Below are 19,083 nucleotides of genomic sequence, written 5' to 3' on the forward strand. Positions count from 1 at the left end.
TAAAAAAAAACCCTCAATATTACCAAAAATTATCCTGATATTGACATCATTTTAAACAATGAATCAGTGAGATTGAGCCCTGCCATGGTTTAGCACCCCGTCCAGGGTGCCCCGTGCCCAAGTTCCCGGGGTTAGGCTCCTTGCTCCACATGACCCTGTGTAGGATAAGCGGTATGGGAAATGGATGGATGGATGGACAAGCTGTGTTTGTATTGTCCACACTGAGGTAAATTTCCTTTGTACCAAATGATCATCAACTGTTGTTTATATCAGCATATGCTATAGAACAGTTCAAACAAAACAATAATAACCTTTTAATCATCTAAAATATCATTTGTATATCAACTGTAGCGTTAAATAAGCCACAATTTTCTGGATAGACATAGGAGATTATATTGATTATATAGTGGATGATAATGATTATGTAATAGACTTTTTTAAAGTAAACTGAGGTGAGTTCAGCAGATTTATTTCTATAGTGTGTATTTATTTCTATAGTGTGTATAGAGAGAGAGAGAGAGAGAGAGAGAGAGAGAGAGTAAACAGTATGTAGTTCAGTCTCTGACTGCCCCCTAGAGGCCACAGTAGGAACACAGCAGTTCCTACAGAAATATACATATATAAATAAAGGAAAGCGAGTAGCTGTTGCTGGTCGCACTGCATCATGGGAGAGGAGTTCATCAGGGAGCTGCTGACTCTGTGCTTACACCGGCTTGCGTTAGAGCAAAATACACATTCTGAGCTCGGTAAGGTCCGCGCGCTGCTTCTTCTTCATCATCATCAGGCTGTTCATTTTATTTTATTTCATTTCGTCAGACTCCAAACACAGATTAATCTCACATTAATTTATTAATATAATAAAGTACACGGGTGCTTGGTAAAGTCTCGCGTTTGGGAGCGTTGTGCGCATGCGCGTAACTCACCTGCGCGAGGTGCGCTCTCTTCGTTATCATTTAAACCTAATTTACATATTTCAGCAGAAATCATGAATACTCAGTACCGGTCATTAATATTTAATATTGTTTGTTTGTTTGTTAGCTCAGTACATACACACCTCCACCTGCTTTCCTAGCAAACCAGTTTACTCCAGTCTCTTTTCCTCACACTTTATTTCTCTCTCCTGCGGTTTTGTCTAATCTCCGTGTTTCATATCGCATCTGTGATTATTTCATTTCCCCTGGAGATTAGATTAGATTAGATCAGATCAGATCAGATCACTTCCTGTACGACCACTGAAACATGTCACTCAGGGGAAGTGTGTTTATCTCAGAGAGAAACCACGTGATCAAATGCCCAGTATAGGGGATTATACAACCTTCTTTTATTTATTTATTTTTATTCTTTTATTTATTTTTCCTTCAAAATAGCAAGTATTCCTTTGCTTTTCTATGTAATTAGTTTTTACTTTTTCATATGTTCAAACATACAACAATATTTATTTATTTTCTTTTGTTTTTCCTCAAATTCTCTTTGAAACTTTTTTTTTTACTTTCTTAGTATTTCTTGTTTACATTATTATTATTATTATTATTATTATTATTATTATTATTATTATTTTGTATTTTTGGTGATTTTATTTTTGGTTGAATTTATTGTATTTTTTTCCAAACATTTATTTTCCAAATGCTTTTGTGTATATGTATGTATGTATGTATGTATGTATGTATGTATGTATGTATGTATGTATGTATATGTGTGTGTGTGTGTGTGTGTGTGTGTGTGTGTGTATATATATATATGTGTATATATACACACACAAATACATACATACACACACATATATATTTGTTGACTTTATGTAAAAAATCATTTCTCCTGCAGAGCTTATTGAGGTGGTGAAGAACTTCGAGGCAGTCAGGAAGAAATGGCTCCACGCAGAACTCGAGCTGAAGAAATACAAAGAGCTGCTGGTGAAATCGGATGTGGCCCGCGCCGCCCTGGAGGTCAAACTCAAACACGCCCGCAATCAGGTGGATGTGGAGATCAAGAAACGTTTTAAAGTCGAGGCCGACTATCAGTACCTGGTACGACACTGCCAAGCGTGATCCCTGTTGTGTTTTTTATAAAGTTTTTTTAAACAGTTGTGTACTATTTCAGATTGAAACCTGAAACAGATTAGTGTGAATGTTAAAGTGTGATAATGGTAGTGGTTTTTTTTTGTTTGTTTGTTTTTTTAAATGATTTGTAAACCATTCTCTGTGTACACTGAATGAAAGTGATTATCATCAGGTGTGTGTTTACTGACAGGAACGTCAGATGCTGCTGATGACTGAAATTCTTGCTCAGGACAGCAAATCACATGCCTGCCTTAATGAGGAACAGCGAAACATGCTGGCCAGCTTCCATCACCAAGGAGCTAACATCACACAGCACAGAGGCAAACGGTTTATACACACACACACGCACACACGCACACACATCAAATGATATTGTGGCTCCTGCACCACCTTTACAGATCAAATTGGACGTCCCCTGCTGTAGACCATTTCTTGCCGAGCCTTGTGTGTGCCTTACAGTATTATTTGAACCTGTCCTCAGTCCAGCTTTTGCTTTTCAGGAACGCTTAGTAAGTTTAGGTGTTCTCCCAGTAGGTAAGTTTGAGTGCGTTCCACCAAGGCAACCTTTTCAGGAACTCAGCAATTTTAGGTATTTTAAATTTTAATACAGGAATCTATTCAGGAAGGTGGGAGTTTGATTGCAGAAACACTGATATAAATTGCTGTAGTATATTCCTGGCTCTATCCAGTATGAGCCTTGTAGTGTTATTTGGACCATCTCTGTTCATTTACTGCAGAGGTAAGGATGGATCACTAACCTGTCAGGAGATTCTGACCCCCTGGGTGGTGGATGTCGTCACCGTTGCCTACAGACCTGCTGGATGCCCAGCTCTTATCTTGGTTTTTCTCCCCATAGGTGTTATTTAGAGGTGTACCATTCCAGGAAATCTGTGCTGCTGCTAGATGGGCGTAACCACACCAGAAGTTTAGGGGGGGTGAAATAGTAACACAAGTAATTGTGGTTCTATGAACCCCAAATAAATATCAGGGTTCCTTATCATTTGAAGCCTTTGCCAGTTGGCAGGAAGGTTCTGGGGAATGATTTCTGCAGCAGTGTTTTTGCCAATGCTGAGGTGTTCAGGTCTCGTACACTGCCCCCTGGTGCTTATACAGGGTTCTTATGGAACTAGCATTTAGCATGTGGGAAAACATGGATACTGTGGTCATTTTCAGACTGTATGTTATAATATATTTATTTATTTATTTATTTTAATAATTACAAACATTTTATACGCAGGAGACTTAAAAAATGCCTCCTTTTTTAATGAATAACAGCTTATCCGTGATCGACGAGTCGTCTTTCCTGTCTCATTCTGACATCAGTTACGACAGGACCGATGATGACCTGGTAGGTTCAGGTGACCAGAAACAGGTTTTTATAAGAATATTAATTTGACATACCGTATTACATTTTGTCATGCGACAAAATCCAGTAGACAGCTCGGTGGTTTGTGTTTGTAGGATTTGGACAGTCCGGCTGTTGTGAAGCCTCTGAAGTCGAGACCTCGGGAGAAAAGAGTGAGCGTCGTTCATGTCATTCTGCTTTTATATGAAACTTTTAAAGTTGTTTTTTTTTTTTTTCCCCATGAATATTGAGTATGGATGTTCTGATTAGAAATGAAAACTATTGATCAGAATTCAGTGTGTCAATGTGGAATGTTTTCACAGAGAAACGCTTTGCTTACATCTGCTGTCTTCCTGCATGTTTTCAGCGCTCGTCGATGGGGCCGAACGTTGGACTTCCGATACAGAAACGTGGGCGACTCGGTGGACGTTCTGGAGATCTGCTCAGTGTGAGACCATCGGAGAAGGTTCATGAGTTTATACGTTAGATTTCTCTTCAAAACGCTGTTACGCAGAATTTCAGAAGTCAGAATTAATGAATCAATAAATAATGTTAATTGTAATGAATGTTGTTAAGACCGAAATGCTTACCGAAAAAGAACATTCAAGTATTCACCTGTTAACAGAAACACAAAGAACTATAAACTTTTTAAGCACAAAGTTATTTTGGATATGAAAAGATTTTTATGTCTATTAAATGGTTCAAAAGATCAGTTTATGCCTTAAGCAAAATTAATATTTTTAGTAACATCGAAAGGAAAATAATCACACTCAACATGGCTAACTTCCTGCAAATTCCAATACTTTTTTTAGTAAGACCTTAGAAGTCTTAATAATACAACCTTAATTACTAACTTGAATTTAATCGATCAATATTATAATCTGATAAGCTATCATTGCCTAGATAACTTAGTTGATGCGTCTCATCATTTTTGAAGAGATTCAGTAAATTATAGACAACAGTAAAATTGCAGGAAATTCTGTAGATATAGAACTGTCTATATTTCCCAGGCAGCCGTGTGACCTCACGATGCAGTGTATGTGGAGATATGTGATGGACTCTAACTTGAACTTCATTTCCTCTGTGTGATTAGGAGGTGGAGGCGACAGTGGTTACAGCATCAGTCACTACCCCTGATAATGGCGGTCAGATCCACATGGTGATTGACATCACTCAGGAAACGCCGGAGCCAATCGGAACCCGAGCTGATCTCCTCCCTTCTGTGAGCGGTGAGGCTCGATTACATCATCGCCACTGATGATCTCATCACTTTTAGTAACCAGGGGCCTCATTTATAAATCTTCAAAACCAGGACTGTTTCAAACCAAAACTTTGCATGTGCACGCCTTTTCTGCTTTATGAATCTTCTTGAAATTGTGCGCAGGTGAATCAGCCTCTTCTCCTGCCTAGGTACCGCCCACAAATATCCATAAATGGGCAATGCAAATGACCTCGTGTATAGCTTTAAATGTGAGGTTTCTCATTCATTTTGGAGTGAGGTACCATTGACCATATCGGGAAGAAAAGCAAAAGAGGTTTGGGAAATGTGAAGTGGAAGTTGTTTCTGAGACTTAAAAGAGCTTGTTTAAGAATATACCTTTGCCATGGTCTCAGCTGTTCACGGTTGACGCGTTTCGTCCTCGTGCGGTCTCGCAACGTATATATTTCATTCATCTGATTGCTAGAGACGGTGAATTTGTAATCCTACCATGTAAAGAAATCTGACCTATCGACTTGTCAGTATAATTATGCCAACCGATGCAGCTGGCTTGATGGCACTATGGCTGGTATATTCCCTACCTATCAGCTAATTCTCTCTGGAAGCAAATGATTGCCAGGAAGTGATGTCAAGGGTTGTTAAGATCCGAAAATGGTCAGGTATTCACACTGGTCGTATGATAAACCTCATTAGCCCGTCATCAGAATCTCTCCAGATCCTACAAATTTTGAGGTCCACACTGGTGGACTCCCGTCTTCAGTTCATTATGTAGCCTATTAATAGATCTGTGAATATGTGACATGTTACCTGTAATTACCCACAATTAATACCAACCAATAACGAGTTACTGTTTTGTTCAGGGAGGAAGATATAAAATTGTGTGTTTGTGTTACAGAGCAGACATCAGTGTGGGCTCCCTCTGAAATCACTGAGGTTGAGATGGTGACTACACAGATGGACGAGACTAGTGCAGAACCCAAAGTTCCTCTGTCTCTTGATCCCATTGTGGACTCCAACGTCCAGCATGCTAACGTCCAGCATGCTAACGTCCAGCATGCTAACGTCCAGCATAATATTGTCCAGCATGTCTTCCTGCCCAAAACTGTATGAGTTTCTGCCTCACTAGCATTTGGGACACTACCATTTTGCTTCATGTTGTGATGTTCATGCATTCCTCCCTGTGCTGTCTCTACCCCCTCTCTATTCCTCCCTGTCCCCTCTCTACCCCCTCTCTATTCCTCCCTGTCCCCTCTCTACCCCCTCTCTATTCCTCCCTGTCCCCTCTCTACCCCCTCTCTATTCCTCCCTGTCCCCTCTCTACCTCCTCTCTATTCCTCCCTGTCCCCTCTCTACCCCCTCTCTATTCCCCCCTGTCCCCTCTCTACCCCCTCTCTATTCCCCCCTGTCCCCTCTCTACCCCCTCTCTATTCCTCCCTGTCCCCTCTCTACCTCCTCTCTATTCCTCCCTGTCCCCTCTCTACCCCCTCTCTATTCCCCCCTGTCCCCTCTCTACCCCCTCTCTATTCCTCCCTGTCCCCTCTCTATTCCTCCCTGTCCCCTCTCTATTCCTCCCTGTCCCCTCTCTACCCCCTCTCTATTCCTCCCTGTCCCCTCTCTATTCCTCCCTGTCCCCTCTCTATTCCTCCCTGTCCCCTCTCTACCCCCTCTCTATTCCTCCCTGTCCCCTCTCTACCCCCTCTCTATTCCCCCTCTATACCCTGCACAGGTGATCCGACCCGAAACATGCACTCCCTGTAGGAAGAGGATCCGTTTTGGGAAAGTGGCAGTGAAGTGCAGGGACTGCCGCGTGGTCGCTCATCCCGAGTGTAAACATATGTGTGTGGAAAAATGTTTCCCTAACACACAGGGAACAGTCCAGCCTAGTGAGGTAACACACACAACACACACATGTCCAGCCACTTTCCTTTCTCCCAAGGTACCATCCCATCACATCACAGACAATAAACAGGCACATAAACACACATAATGCATGCAAAGACATTACTCCCTAAACACACAGGGATGATGGATGGACATAGGGAAGTAGAATTGATTGATTGGTGGACATATGGATGGCAGCTTATCAGGTGAAACTAAATCAAAACCGAGCTGCTATATACACCACCCCATTCCTACGCTCCCTTCGCTGGCTTCCTGTAGCTGCTGTATCAGATTTAAAGCCAAAAACAGACCAGCACCAAGCTAGCTTAAAGCACTCATCACAGCCCGCACTGCACCTCCAAAACTGCTTATTGACAGAGACTGCAAAGCACTTCTGCACATCGCTCTGTGTAAGAACGTTTGCTAAATACTGAAATTGTAAATGTATGGATGGACGGGAACTGGACAGATGGATGAATGGACAATGGAGATGGATGAACAGATGTATGGAAGATAGAAGATGTATAAATAGAAGAACGCTGGATGGACGGACAGAGGATTGATAAATGGATGGACAAACTCCTACGATCTTATTTTCACTCTTGTTTAGATAATCTTAATATGTTCTCCCAGGTTCCTCATGTTTGAGTTTATTTTCCTCTGCAGGAGACGTTGGAGAGTTTTTGTCCTTCCACTCCGCCCCGGATCCCAGCATTGATCATTCAGTGTGTTAAAGAAATCGAACGACGTGGCCTTGAGGAGGTAAACGCATGCCCTTTTGATCAGACCGCACCAGGGATATTCCAGTCCTGTACTGTCCTTTTCTTTTTTTCCCCTTTCATTACCTCATTTTCTTCCCTTTCCATCCTTTCCTTGTCTTTCTTCTTCCTTTCCTTTCTTCTTTTTGACCTTTCTCCTCCTTCTTGCCTTCCGCTTCCACTTTGTGTCCTTTCCTCTTTCCTTCCTTTCTTCTCCTTTATTATCTACCCCACTTCCTCCCTGAACACGTGTGTGTGTGTGTGTGTGTGTGTGTGTGTGTGTGTGTGTGTGTGTGTGTGTGTGTGTGTGTGTGTGTGTGTGTGTGTGTGTGTGTGTGTGTGTGTGTGTGTGTGTGTGTGTGTGTGTGTGTGTGTGTAGAAGGGACTGTACCGTGTGCCGGGAGGAGAGAGGGCAGTAAAGGAGTTACGGGAGCGATACCTCAGTGCTAAAGGTCCTCTGCTGCTGCACAGAGTGGATGAGATTCACGTGGTGTGTGGCCTCCTGAAGGACTTCCTGAGGAAACTCCGAGAGCCGCTTGTCACCTTCGCACTCCACAAAACCTTCATGGAGGCAGCGGGTAACATTTCAACACACACACCTGCTTTTATTCAGAACTTTACCTGAAGTGAAAATTCATGGCCGAAACTGGAAATCCGGGCATACTAAACTTTAAGGTGGAAGTTTTATTTATTTATTTATTTATTGTCATTTTCATTGGTTGAAAGATTGATTTTTAAATCAATTTGATTTTTAAAGTTACAAAAAATATTTTGATATCTTTATGATGTTTCAAACAAATTATTCAGCTTTATTTTAACACTGAACTAATATTTTTGTTGTATATTTTTTTTTTCTTTTCTCCTGACAGTAATTACTGATTGTTGGTGATATTCTGATGCCAGTAGATCAGTTTTAAACCAGCTTGTGGTGTTTTTAACTCAGATTCTAGCTAAAATATTACTTCCTGTATGTGTAAAAGGTGTATTTTGTTAAAGGACTGAAGCGAGTTTCGTCACGTTTAGTCCCTGCTGTGGGTAAAGAGTGTGTTGTTCGATTAGCCCTGAACTTTATTTAGTGTTGAGAATTCAGACAGTGTTTAGTCTCCAGGTCACAGCTTCCCCATCCTGAATCATGAATTAGAATCGACGCCTGAATTTCTGCTCTAATGAGTAAAGTGTGTAAATGAGGCTCGAGTCTGTTTACTCACCGGGTCTTTCCTATCTGTCTCTGTGGAACCTGAGGAGGAAAGAGAGCTGGAGAGGGGCGTGGCCTGTGTATCTGTCTCTCAGTGAAGGAGGCGTGGCTTGTGTATCTGTCTCTCTCAGTGCGGGAGCTGTGGCTTCTGTATCTGTCTCTCTCGGTGCGGGAGGCGTGTCTTCTGTATCTGCCTCTCTCGGTGCGGGAGGCGTGTCTTCTGTATCTGTCTCTCTCAGTGCGGGAGGCGTGGCTTCTGTATCTGTCTCTCTCAGTGCGGGAAGTGTGGCGTCTCAGTGCGGGAGGCGTGGCTTCTGTATCTGCCTCTCTCAGTGCGGGAGGTGTGGCTTCTGTATCTGCCTCTCTCAGTGCGGGAGGCGTGGCTTCTGTACCTCAGTCCCATGCGTTTTTCACACGTTAATCCGTGATTAACAGAATTAGCAGATGATGATAACAGCTCAGCGATGATGATCCAGGCCATCGGAGAACTTCCACAGCCGAACAGGGAGACTCTCGCCTTCCTGATACTGCATCTACAGAGGTGATGGACACACACACGCGCACACAGCTTTAGAAATAAGAACTCTACATAAACAGATTATTTGTGAAACTGAAAATCATGTTCTCTATTTGGAACTGAAGCGTTGTGCCTCTGAAATATTGCATGTTCTTGACATTATTACTGAAGACCTGAACACTTGTTTACATGTTGTGTAAATGCAGTCTTTACTGTAAACATGGTGTAAATATTAATCAGTAGAACGGTGGATGTGCTTTCAGGGTTACTCAGAGTCCTCAGTGTCGGATGGATCAGAATAATCTGGCTCGTGTTTTTGGACCCACCATTATCGGACACAGCATGCCGGAACCGTCTCCACTTAGCATCATGAGAGACACCAACACGCAGCCCAAGGTGAGTTCCACACGCAGGAGTGTGTTCCTGAACATGTCTGTACTGTCCGGTGTTACCTTGTCATGATCTTTCTGCTTCAGGTGGTGTTGCGGCTGCTCTCTTTCCCGGCTGATTACTGGAACAGTCTCCTTACTGCAGAGAGAGATCAGATCAGATCAGATACACACGTGGAGAGAGATCAGCTTATCTCTTCGGTCATACAATCCAACATCAGCAACTCTACTCCATCCACAGACCGAGGTACACACACGACATTCAGCAAGTCTTGGGGTTGTTTTCGATGTATGCTTCAGGTCATTGTTGCCTTAAATATCATTTGCGTGTGTGCGCGTGTGTGCGCGTGTGTGCGCGTGTGTGATTCAGATCGGATGTTCAAACCCATCACCTCTCCTGAGCTGAGTAAATACAGCAGGACTCCAGGTGGTTCTTCCATCAAGGGCAGGATCAAGACCCTGGGCATTGCTTTCAACAACCCGTAAGATGGACACACACACACACACACACACACACACACACACACACACACACAATTTAACCTAACTAAAAATTAATTTTAGAATCCCACTGTCTTCCAGAACCAAACCAAAGCCCGAACCAACGAAAAAGAAGTTCTTTACGTCACCAAAGTGAGAGACACAGAACTCTGTCTGTGTGTGTGCGTGCGCGTGTGTGCGTGCGCGTGTGTGCGTGCGCGCGTGTGCGTGCGCGCGTGTGCGTGCGCGCGTGTGCGTGCGCGCGTGTGTGTGTGCGCGTGTGTGTGTGCGCGCGCGTGTGTGCGCGCGCGTGTGTGTGTGTGTGTGCGCGTGTGTGTGCGCGCGTGTGTGTGTGTGCGCGTGTGTGTGTGTGTTTTCACTAGGCAGTGCACAGTGTTTTGCTATAATGATGAGGGGTAGTGTTTACTTGCACAGTCATGTGAGTCAATCAGCATTTTATACTAATTATACTATAATTATACATAAAGAATATTGTTTTATTTTAATGATATATAAAATATTGTTATGATGTATATTAATGATATTTTATTTTAATGATGGTATATTGCTGAAACTCTGTGATATGAGTGTATTGTGTAAGATTAAGGACACACACCTACTGGGTAAAACACAATCTGAGCCATGTGTGAAAATACTAGGTACTTTAATCCAGATCATGTTACAAACTATGCATGGCAAACATATGGCTAAAATTATAATATATATAAAATGCATGTCTAATTCCACTGAGGATGTTTTTGGCACTTCTTACTCTCCTGGTACGCACTATGAAAATATTTAAATGTAAATAAACTTTACACATCAAGGTCTGTCTAGCTTGATGTAACTTGCCCACATCATGATATATAATCTCTCTCTCACACACACACACACACATACACAGAGAGACGTTCATGTCGTTATCATAACAGAACAAATGACACAAATTATTCTTCTGTATTGTCCATTCGGTGCATCCATGTACATTCTGGAAAGTTTAATATTTTCCTGAAGATGTCAAAAAAACTTACAGTTCCAGCACTGACACTGGAGAATCCTTCCATAAATGTTACATGAACATATCCTTAGGTCACTACATCAACAATTACACGGGCGTTTTTTTGTTTTGTTTTGTTTTTTGGAAATCCCAGATGTGAACGAGCTGTTACTATAGAAACGATTGAGTGGAGACTCTGAAGATCATACCTCACTATAGTTCTTCTACATTGCTCCTTTTGCTCTGTGTCGAGATCACCTTAAACTCACCCAAGGTCTATATGCATTACACAGTATGTTTAATGTGAATAAGAAGTTGACTGTATATTTTTAGTATCCTTCAAAAGGTCTCGGTGCATCTGGAAATATGGTCTCATTCCCTCGGCGGGAGCTGTTAAGATCTAGAGAAAAATACTGCATGCCGTTGAAGGCGTACCCTCACGCGGTCCCTCAAACAAATCGCCTCCTCTATGTAAATAAGGTACATCCTTCGACAGACATCTAAGCAATCACAACTGCCAACTGACCCACTGAATAGTGGGAACGAATTCCATATATAATCACAAACAGCACCATTTGGTGGATCTACAGAGTATCTGGGTATTTAGGGAGAGCTGGCCAAAGATTCTGCGAATGGCATTATTGATTGGAAAATCGTAATTAAATTATATTATATTAGCATTATAACTATGGGCTGTCATTGGAGAACAGTAGCTAAAAATAAGGTATTAATATAGCTAGCTACAGGAAAATTTGGCATTACAGTAACTGGACATGAACAGCTAAATAAACAGCAAGTTTGGTAATTATGTATAAAATAACGTACTAAATAAAAGAAGTTGGTGTTACTGGACAGATTTATATTCAAATGTGCAGCTTCGGGCGCAACAGAACAAAGTGGGGGTGCCAATATTTTCACAACACATTGTAAAACATCGTATAACTACTGTTACAGGATGATCTGGTTTTTGAAGCTGCGGTTGAGGTCTTTGTGCGGCAGGACGATGGAGTTGAGGATGATCACTTCAGACGGGATCGTCACGTTACAGCCTGCAAACGCACAAAAAAGACACGTGAAAAACACAGAACTACAGATAAACTACACAAATCTACAGTTAAACTGCAGGCAAAACACAACTACAGATAAAAACAAAAGTATAGATAAAACTACAACTAAACAATAAACTACATAGAAAACTACAGAAAACGAAAAATACAAAAACACAAAACATACAGTGCCCTCCATTAATATTGGCACCCTTGGTAAATATGAGTAAAGATGGCTGTGAAACATTCTTTATTGTTTAACCTTTTGTGAATTTTTTTAACAAAAAGATCAAAATGTTAAATAAAGACAATTTTTCACAGCCATCTTTACTCATATTTATGTACTTGTATATACACTACACAACGTGCCATCCAAAACTATATAAAAAAAATAAACTATGTCTGCACTGTACATGTACAGAAGCTATATAAATATAAGATGTACAACTGCAGCAGGTTCTGATGATGACGTTGGATGTGTGTGAACTCGTACCCAGGATGGTGATGGACGGTGTTAGTTTTCCGTCTCTGAACAGAGTCTCGCTGTCGATTTTGGCGTACGGGTCGTTGGGGTTCGGATCACTCGGGGTTCCCTCTACTCTCGCCCACTTCCCGATGGTGCTGTCCCACCCGATTATACTGTTCAACACACAGCTGTGGTCCTGCACGCACGCGCACACACACACACACACACAAGATGATGATCACCTTCTCAGGTGCGTTACTTCCATGAGCATACTAAATGAAATGAGTGACAGAATCACCTGGTTCTATCCCGAGGTTTGAAGAAATCAGTTTGTAATTATTTTTTTAAAAAAAACCCTTTATAAAAAGACATTATTATCATCATCATATCACCCAGCCCTAATGCCCTAATGTATAGAAATTCAGGATGTCCGTATCACACTAATAACAGAATATACTTAAGAATAAAAAGAGAATTAAAATAAAGAAAATACCTGTAAGGTGGCTCCATGGAGGATGATGGACTCTCTGACTCGAACCCCGGCCCCGATCGTCACTCCGGTTCCTATCGACACGTTCGGACCCAACTGCGATAATAAATAATAATAATAATAAAAAAGATTATTAAGACTGGAACTAATTACCTCTGAGACATTTTAGTTCTCATCACAACAGCAGCAACTGAGAGAGATGACATATAGAGTCATGGGACCTTAGAAATCTTGTGTATTTCATTAGTAATACCTAGCTGCTAATTGCTCTTAATGACTGTGGATATATGAAGGCTGTACTTATTTTTTTCCCACCTGGATTCTGAACATTGGTTTACTTTTTGGGAAATTTTTCGGACCACATATGGAAATCTTTTGTGTTCCATACTATCTGAGGTTATTTCTTTATTTCTAGAAGTTTTTGACAACCACATAATTGTTACTGGAGCCCTGAGAAATAAAAGCATAGGATTGAAGGAGGGTGTACTTTCTTTTTCCCAGGACAGGAATACTAATCAAGCCTCCTACAAAGTGAGGACTTCTACATTCAGGACTTACCACAGCAGTGGGGTCGATGTTAGCAGTCGGATGGACGTACACATTTCCTAGAAATCAGACGTATTGGACATTAGTAGAGGTTTTGGTGCTTTTCTTCCAACCTGTATTAGCGTATATAGATACATCAGGTCAACCATTTATTCCCATTTCCCTCTTTTTAAAGAAAGTACACTTTAATTTCTGTGAAGTAAATGAGGACGCACAGGATACACTCTCAGAATAAAGGGTACTAAACTGTACCACTCTGTCATTGGGGTGTTATCCTTAAGCGTACCCCGTTCACCTATGTAATGTACCTTTAAATTCCTAATTAATATCCATTTATGTACCTCAAATCATTTTAAAGGTTCACTATATCCACATATAAAAGGTACAAAAGAAGTACCCTTGAAGGTACCAACCCAAAGGTATACTTTAGTACTAATTTTTCTGAATGTATGAGGATTTGGTGTAAAAAATAAATAAATAAATAAAAATTAAAAATTTACTCCCGTCCTGCTTTTCTGAGGAATATGAAAGTAAAAATTGATTACATGTACCACATTATTCATGACTTTATAAATTTTATAAAACAAAATAAATAAAAGGAAGGACTGGGGGGAAAAAACATTTTTAAAAAATGATTAAGCAATGTGTCGAGGGATCATTAATGATTAGACTCATTAAGCAACCTTAATGTAATAAAAGTAAACAACTGAAAACAAGTCAAATATGATGAAATATGTATTAAACACGCACGTACTGGTTACTGGTAGTTGTGTACTGTCTAACCGGAGCGTTAAAAATGTTAACGTTTTAAATCAGGATCATAAAGCTGAACTGAACTCCGTGTGAACTCCTGCATGAAACAATTACCGATTATTTTCGGTCCTCCGTCCTTATTGGTGGCCAGTCTCTCAGGGTGGGTCTTATGATACTGGTTAAGATACAGCCGACTGGCGTAGATCGCTGATCTGAAAAACCAGAGACGCAAAACGATCAACGCTGGTGTTCGAAAGGTTTAAAAATAGCCTGCGTATGATGAGAAATCCAACGAGAGATACTATAGTGTGTACAGTATTGTTCTATATCATGGAGTAATACTAAACAATGGCACTGTATCTGTAATAATTTTTTTTTAAATATCACATTAATCACTGTCGATTGCTTAACAAAATGGCTTCCGCACTCATTATTCGTATAAAATAGCACTTGATCCAGCACATCTTGTTATTGTACATTTAATGTTTATATATTTAGATCATGCTTTGACACTCACTCATGCACACGACTCTAATGAAGACACGAGATACAAAATCAAGGTCATGAAAAGAGTTAGCCGTAATGTATGTAATAAAGCAGGTGATGATGATGATGATGATGATGATGATGGACTCACCCTGCAGATTTAATCTGACTCCAGAAGCGGTCGGTTTTGTACACGTAGAGTTTCTCCTGAGCCGCCAGAGCCGTGAAAATATCCTGCTCCAGACGGATCACCTCGGCTCTCTGCCAGCCGTTACACTGCTCATCTCTGCAACACACACACACACACACACAACACACCCGTTACTCTATAAAAGGCAAAAAAAGAGAGAAAATGGCATGTACACGACGAAAGTGCAGGGTGCGCTAAATCTTCCAGTAATGCTGCTCAGCCATTACAGCGTGTCAGCTACGATAGACACGCATCAACTCCTCCAGCTTTTGTAAGGCTCCATTACGTTTGTCCTCAATGAACATCTAGTCTTAATTTATGGATTTGTTTTGAAATCGCTGTTTTCCCCCCTCAAGTCATTAATATGACGTGAAAAGATGACTTCATTAAAATCGGTGTGCAAGTGAAAGGAATAAGTGATTTAAACTCGACCATGTGATTCTTATACAAAATCACAGTAACTCGTTAACACCTGCGTGATTTAATTCATCGAGGTTCACATTAGTGAGTCTAATTAAACGGTGATCTACGCAAAGTCGTACGAAGTCATGACTTTCCCGTATGAACGCACTTTTCATGAACGAATCGATGTGCAGGTATACAGTTTGATAAATCAGGCTCGTTGTTTAAAATCTTAAAAAGTTAGGAGTTTACAAACCCCCTCAAACAAACACCCACTTAGAGACGCTGCGGTAAAAGCAGTTTTGGTGAGGTCAGTCGACACCAGCTTGATGCAGTTATTGCAAGCAAGGGATATGCAAACAAATATTATTTACTTTCATTTGCTTCAAGACTGTCTGTTCCTATACTTTTGCTCACCCTAAAAATTGGGTGGTCTGATACCAAAAGGTGCCATGCTCTAAGCCGTTTAAGCACGTCTAGACGTAAACCTCAGGAAATGAAAGCTGAAATCCTGATTCGTCTCATTCATCTCTTGATCTCAAGCCTCAGATTGGTTCACGCGCATAAAAATAATATTTATGATCATTTATTCATTTTATATTTCTATAATAATGCCAGGCACTACAGTGCAGTCTCTAATTCTACTCTACACACACACACACACACACACACACTGTAGCGTGACTTACCCCTCATACGGATACCTGACGATGGAAAACATCAGACAAAACGAACGAAAAGGAAATATACAGGAGGAATAAATGAATACGGAAACCAAAAGGAATGAAATAATGTATGTATGAGAGTCTCACACAGAGACAGAGAGAGAGAGAGAGAGAGAGAGAGAGACGGTCTCTCACTCACAGCATCACGTCCTGCTGGTTTTTCCGAAACACAGCACCGATGTGCTGGAAGATCTCCGGAGTGAACAGGTAAATCCCACAATTAATGATGTCACTGACGAACGTGCTTGGCTTCTCCACATAGTGCAGCACCTGCAGAGGAACAACAAGTGTGAGTGTGTATTGTACACTCGGTGCTGTGTATTGTACACTCGGTAGTGATAAGTGTGTGTTCACTGTACATCACCTCACTGGTGTGTTCGTTCTCCACGATGCAGCCGTAGTTCAGTGACTGTTTCCTGTTGGCCTGTGGGCAGAAACACAAACACACACACACACACAGGTCAGTGCTGGATCAAGTGTTATTCTATGTGCTGCTGAATAATTTATGTGGAAGCCATTTTTAAAAATGAAACCTGTGATGAGTGTGTGTGTTAATGAAAAGATAAAGTAGTGTAGTATGAGAGAGTGTGTGTGTGTGCGTGTTAATGACCGTGGTGGCGAGGATGATGAAACTGTGTGCGTCTCCGTGCTCCTTCTGGAAACGCAGCATGTCTTCCAGAGGAAACTCCGAGCACACGTCCGCGTTGAGGACGAAGAACTGCTGAGGAGAACCGGACAGGATCTGATCTCTGAAGTGATAGATCCCTCCTCCTGTCCCCAGAGCCGCGTACTCCTGCAGGTACCTCAACACCACACATCACATCGTTAAATACAATACACGACCATTTCTGTATGTTACTCTTCATTTTATATTTCTACTTCTATTACTTTTTTCATCTTATTTCTATTTTTCACTTTTCTTTCTATTTCTCTCTCTCTCTTCACGTCTTTGTTTCTATCATTCTTCAGACCTTTCCTTCCGTCATCGTTTTTAATCTTCACCTCTACATTCTCATATAAGAACAGTGGTGTGATAAAACTGCTACGTTCTAGATATCATTATAATCACCTGCTTCCCCCGCATATTTATTATACACGCAAATTAGAACCACGCCCACATTCCACTCCAACCACACATTCTTTCCCCCCACAGTACTATTTTAAAAAATGTGCGATTACATATTTATATTTTTTGGGATCGGCCGTGACTGCTGCGCGTACTGACCTCACTGGGATTTTAAATTCCTGCTGTGCCGAGGATAAGAAGCGGTTGAGCTCCTCGTTCGGCTGATAAAATCCGATCAGTAAGATCTCCTTCATGTTTGGCACCTGATCATAAAAAAACTCTTCATCATCCACATTCACTGATAATGCAGATTTGAAAAATTGTCTTTATTGTTTAACCTTTTGTACTGAAGAGGGGAGTCCACCAGCGTGGACCTCGAAATGTGAAGGATCTGGAGAGATTCTGTATGGAGGAACGCTCTCAGATCCCTCACCATGTATTCTCCGACCTCATCAGGCGTTATAGGAGAAGACTCAGAGCTGTTATCTTGGCAAAGGGAGCTAGCACAAAGTACTGACTAAAAGGGTGCCAATAATTGTTGCACACATATACTTAACAAAGATTTTTTCAGATAAACCTGTGTTGTGTTTGTAATTGTTTGATATCCATGACAGCAGAGTATTTTTGTGAATTTTTTGAACAAAAGATCAAAAAGTTAAACAATAAAGACAATTTCTCACAGCCTTCTTTGCTCATATTTACCAAGGGTGCCAATATTAATGGAGGGCACCGTATATGCACTTCATTATTATTATGTACATTTTACAGATCATTCTTTATCTCTACATCTATCAATCAATCCGTTCAGAAGGAGAATAAAACCTTCACGCAGGCCTCGATGTGGTGTTGGAGCATGGGAACTCCTGCTACAGGAAACAGAGGTTTGGGAACCTCGAAGGAGAGCGGGCGGAACCGCGTACCTGTGTCACACACACAGAGAGAGAGAGACAGACACAGACACAGACAGACAGAGAGACAGAGAGAGAGAACAGAACATCACAGGTACAACAGATGTCTGCGCAGGTAGAACAGCTGTGTACAGGCAGAACAGCTGTGTACAGGTAGAGTTTATTATTGTACCTTTCTGTGGACCTCCGATGAGAATGACAGCTTTCAGCATGCTGACACACTTCCAGACTGATATAAATAATAAATAATAAAGCAGAATAATACTCTACTGTAACAGTGAGAGCGTTTACATTTAACTAACTTATACAGATCATCATCATCACCGCTCCGCTCCGTGTATGTGTTTATACTTGGTAGCACTTCCGGGTTTCAGATGTCGAAATAAAGGTTTCAAAATAAAAGTTTTTTTTAAGTCGGCAATCATAACGACTTCTTCTACTACTACTACTACTACTACTACTAATAATAATAATAATAATAATAATACTAATACTACTAATAATAATAATACTAACCATGTGTTCGGTTAACCGATTATTTTAACATTTATTATTACTATTATTATTTTGTTGTTGCTGCTTAAAATTAACTAAAATATTATTATTAAAATCGTTATGTACCGTTATAATCTAAATATATAATCTGAACATATAGTGTATAGTTTATTCATTATAATATATTATATATCATCTCGTACTATATCTTAATGTTATTATTGTTGCTGTCTGATACTGCAGTGATTTATTTTATTTACGTTTCAGTTTGTTTTCCAGTGCTTATTTTGTTAGTTAAAAATGTCCAAAAGCACAGAAGACAAACTCCACATACATATCCAGAACAGACTTTATCACAATCACTTCATTGCCTTTATATATATATATATATATATATATATATATATATATATATATATATATATATATATATATATATATATATATATATATATATATATATATTAGGAAAATTAGTCAAACTGAATGTATAAAATAAATCTTAAACATCAGACAGACAGCAGACAGACAGCAGACAGACAGCAGACAGACAGCAGACAGACAGCAGACAGACAGCAGACAGACAGCAGACAGACAGCAGACAGACAGCAGACAGACTACCCATCATGAGATGTTTCTTGTGTGACACCTGGGTAATGAAAAGCCTTTTTA

General features: G+C 40.6%; 2 protein-coding genes across 6 annotated transcripts; one reads left to right on the forward strand and one right to left on the reverse strand.

Annotated features, from left to right (window-relative positions):
- The first annotated feature begins 658 nt into the window (after positions 1-658).
- On the forward strand, positions 659-10,044 carry si:ch1073-416j23.1 (rac GTPase-activating protein 1). 4 transcript variants are annotated; one of them, XM_017469843.3, is made up of 16 exons: positions 659-746; positions 1,822-2,024; positions 2,248-2,384; positions 3,333-3,429; positions 3,519-3,575; positions 3,770-3,868; positions 4,496-4,631; positions 5,517-5,725; positions 6,348-6,509; positions 7,169-7,264; positions 7,640-7,838; positions 8,891-8,996; positions 9,236-9,368; positions 9,449-9,608; positions 9,732-9,843; positions 9,926-10,044. In XM_017469843.3, exons 1-16 carry the CDS (start codon positions 665-667, stop codon positions 9,996-9,998), a joined length of 2,061 nt encoding a protein of 686 aa, XP_017325332.1. In that variant the 5' UTR covers positions 659-664; the 3' UTR covers positions 9,999-10,044. The 4 variants fall into 4 exon arrangements, with proteins under 4 accessions (XP_017325332.1, XP_017325334.1, XP_017325333.1 ...); XM_017469845.3 differs by having other exon boundaries at positions 3,333-3,405; XM_017469844.3 differs by having other exon boundaries at positions 9,944-10,038.
- Positions 10,045-10,488: 444 nt separating this feature from the next.
- gmppaa (GDP-mannose pyrophosphorylase Aa) lies at positions 10,489-18,235 on the reverse strand. Of its 2 annotated transcripts, NM_001329265.1 has the most exon segments (12): positions 11,679-11,887; positions 12,378-12,546; positions 12,844-12,936; positions 13,399-13,445; positions 14,254-14,351; positions 14,777-14,911; positions 16,082-16,212; positions 16,307-16,366; positions 16,553-16,745; positions 17,168-17,271; positions 17,831-17,928; positions 18,089-18,235. In NM_001329265.1, coding segments are annotated over 12 exon segments (1,269 nt in total). In that variant the 5' UTR covers positions 18,129-18,235; the 3' UTR covers positions 11,679-11,786.
- Positions 18,236-19,083: the final 848 nt, after the last annotated feature.

Source organism: Ictalurus punctatus, chromosome 6 (genome assembly GCF_001660625.3).
Source record: "Ictalurus punctatus breed USDA103 chromosome 6, Coco_2.0, whole genome shotgun sequence".
Lineage (NCBI taxonomy): Eukaryota > Metazoa > Chordata > Actinopteri > Siluriformes > Ictaluridae > Ictalurus > Ictalurus punctatus.

Bases quoted from the DNA above. Each gene is read 5' to 3' on its own strand.
- si:ch1073-416j23.1 (XM_017469843.3), top strand. From the start codon at position 665: ATGGGAGAGGAGTTCATCAGGGAGCTGCTGACTCTGTGCTTACACCGG. The intron at 3,430-3,518 runs GTTTTTATAAGA...TTGTGTTTGTAG, and splicing joins GTTCAGGTGACCAGAAACAG to GATTTGGACAGTCCGGCTGT. The intron at 3,576-3,769 runs GTGAGCGTCGTT...GCATGTTTTCAG, and splicing joins CGAGACCTCGGGAGAAAAGA to CGCTCGTCGATGGGGCCGAA.
- gmppaa (XM_053680589.1), bottom strand. From the start codon at position 17,262: ATGAAGGAGATCTTACTGATCGGATTTTATCAGCCGAACGAGGAGCTC. The intron at 16,367-16,552 runs GTCATTAACACG...TTCTGCCCACAG, and splicing joins TCATCATCCTCGCCACCACG to GCCAACAGGAAACAGTCACT. The intron at 16,213-16,306 runs GTGATGTACAGT...GTTCCTCTGCAG, and splicing joins AGAACGAACACACCAGTGAG to GTGCTGCACTATGTGGAGAA.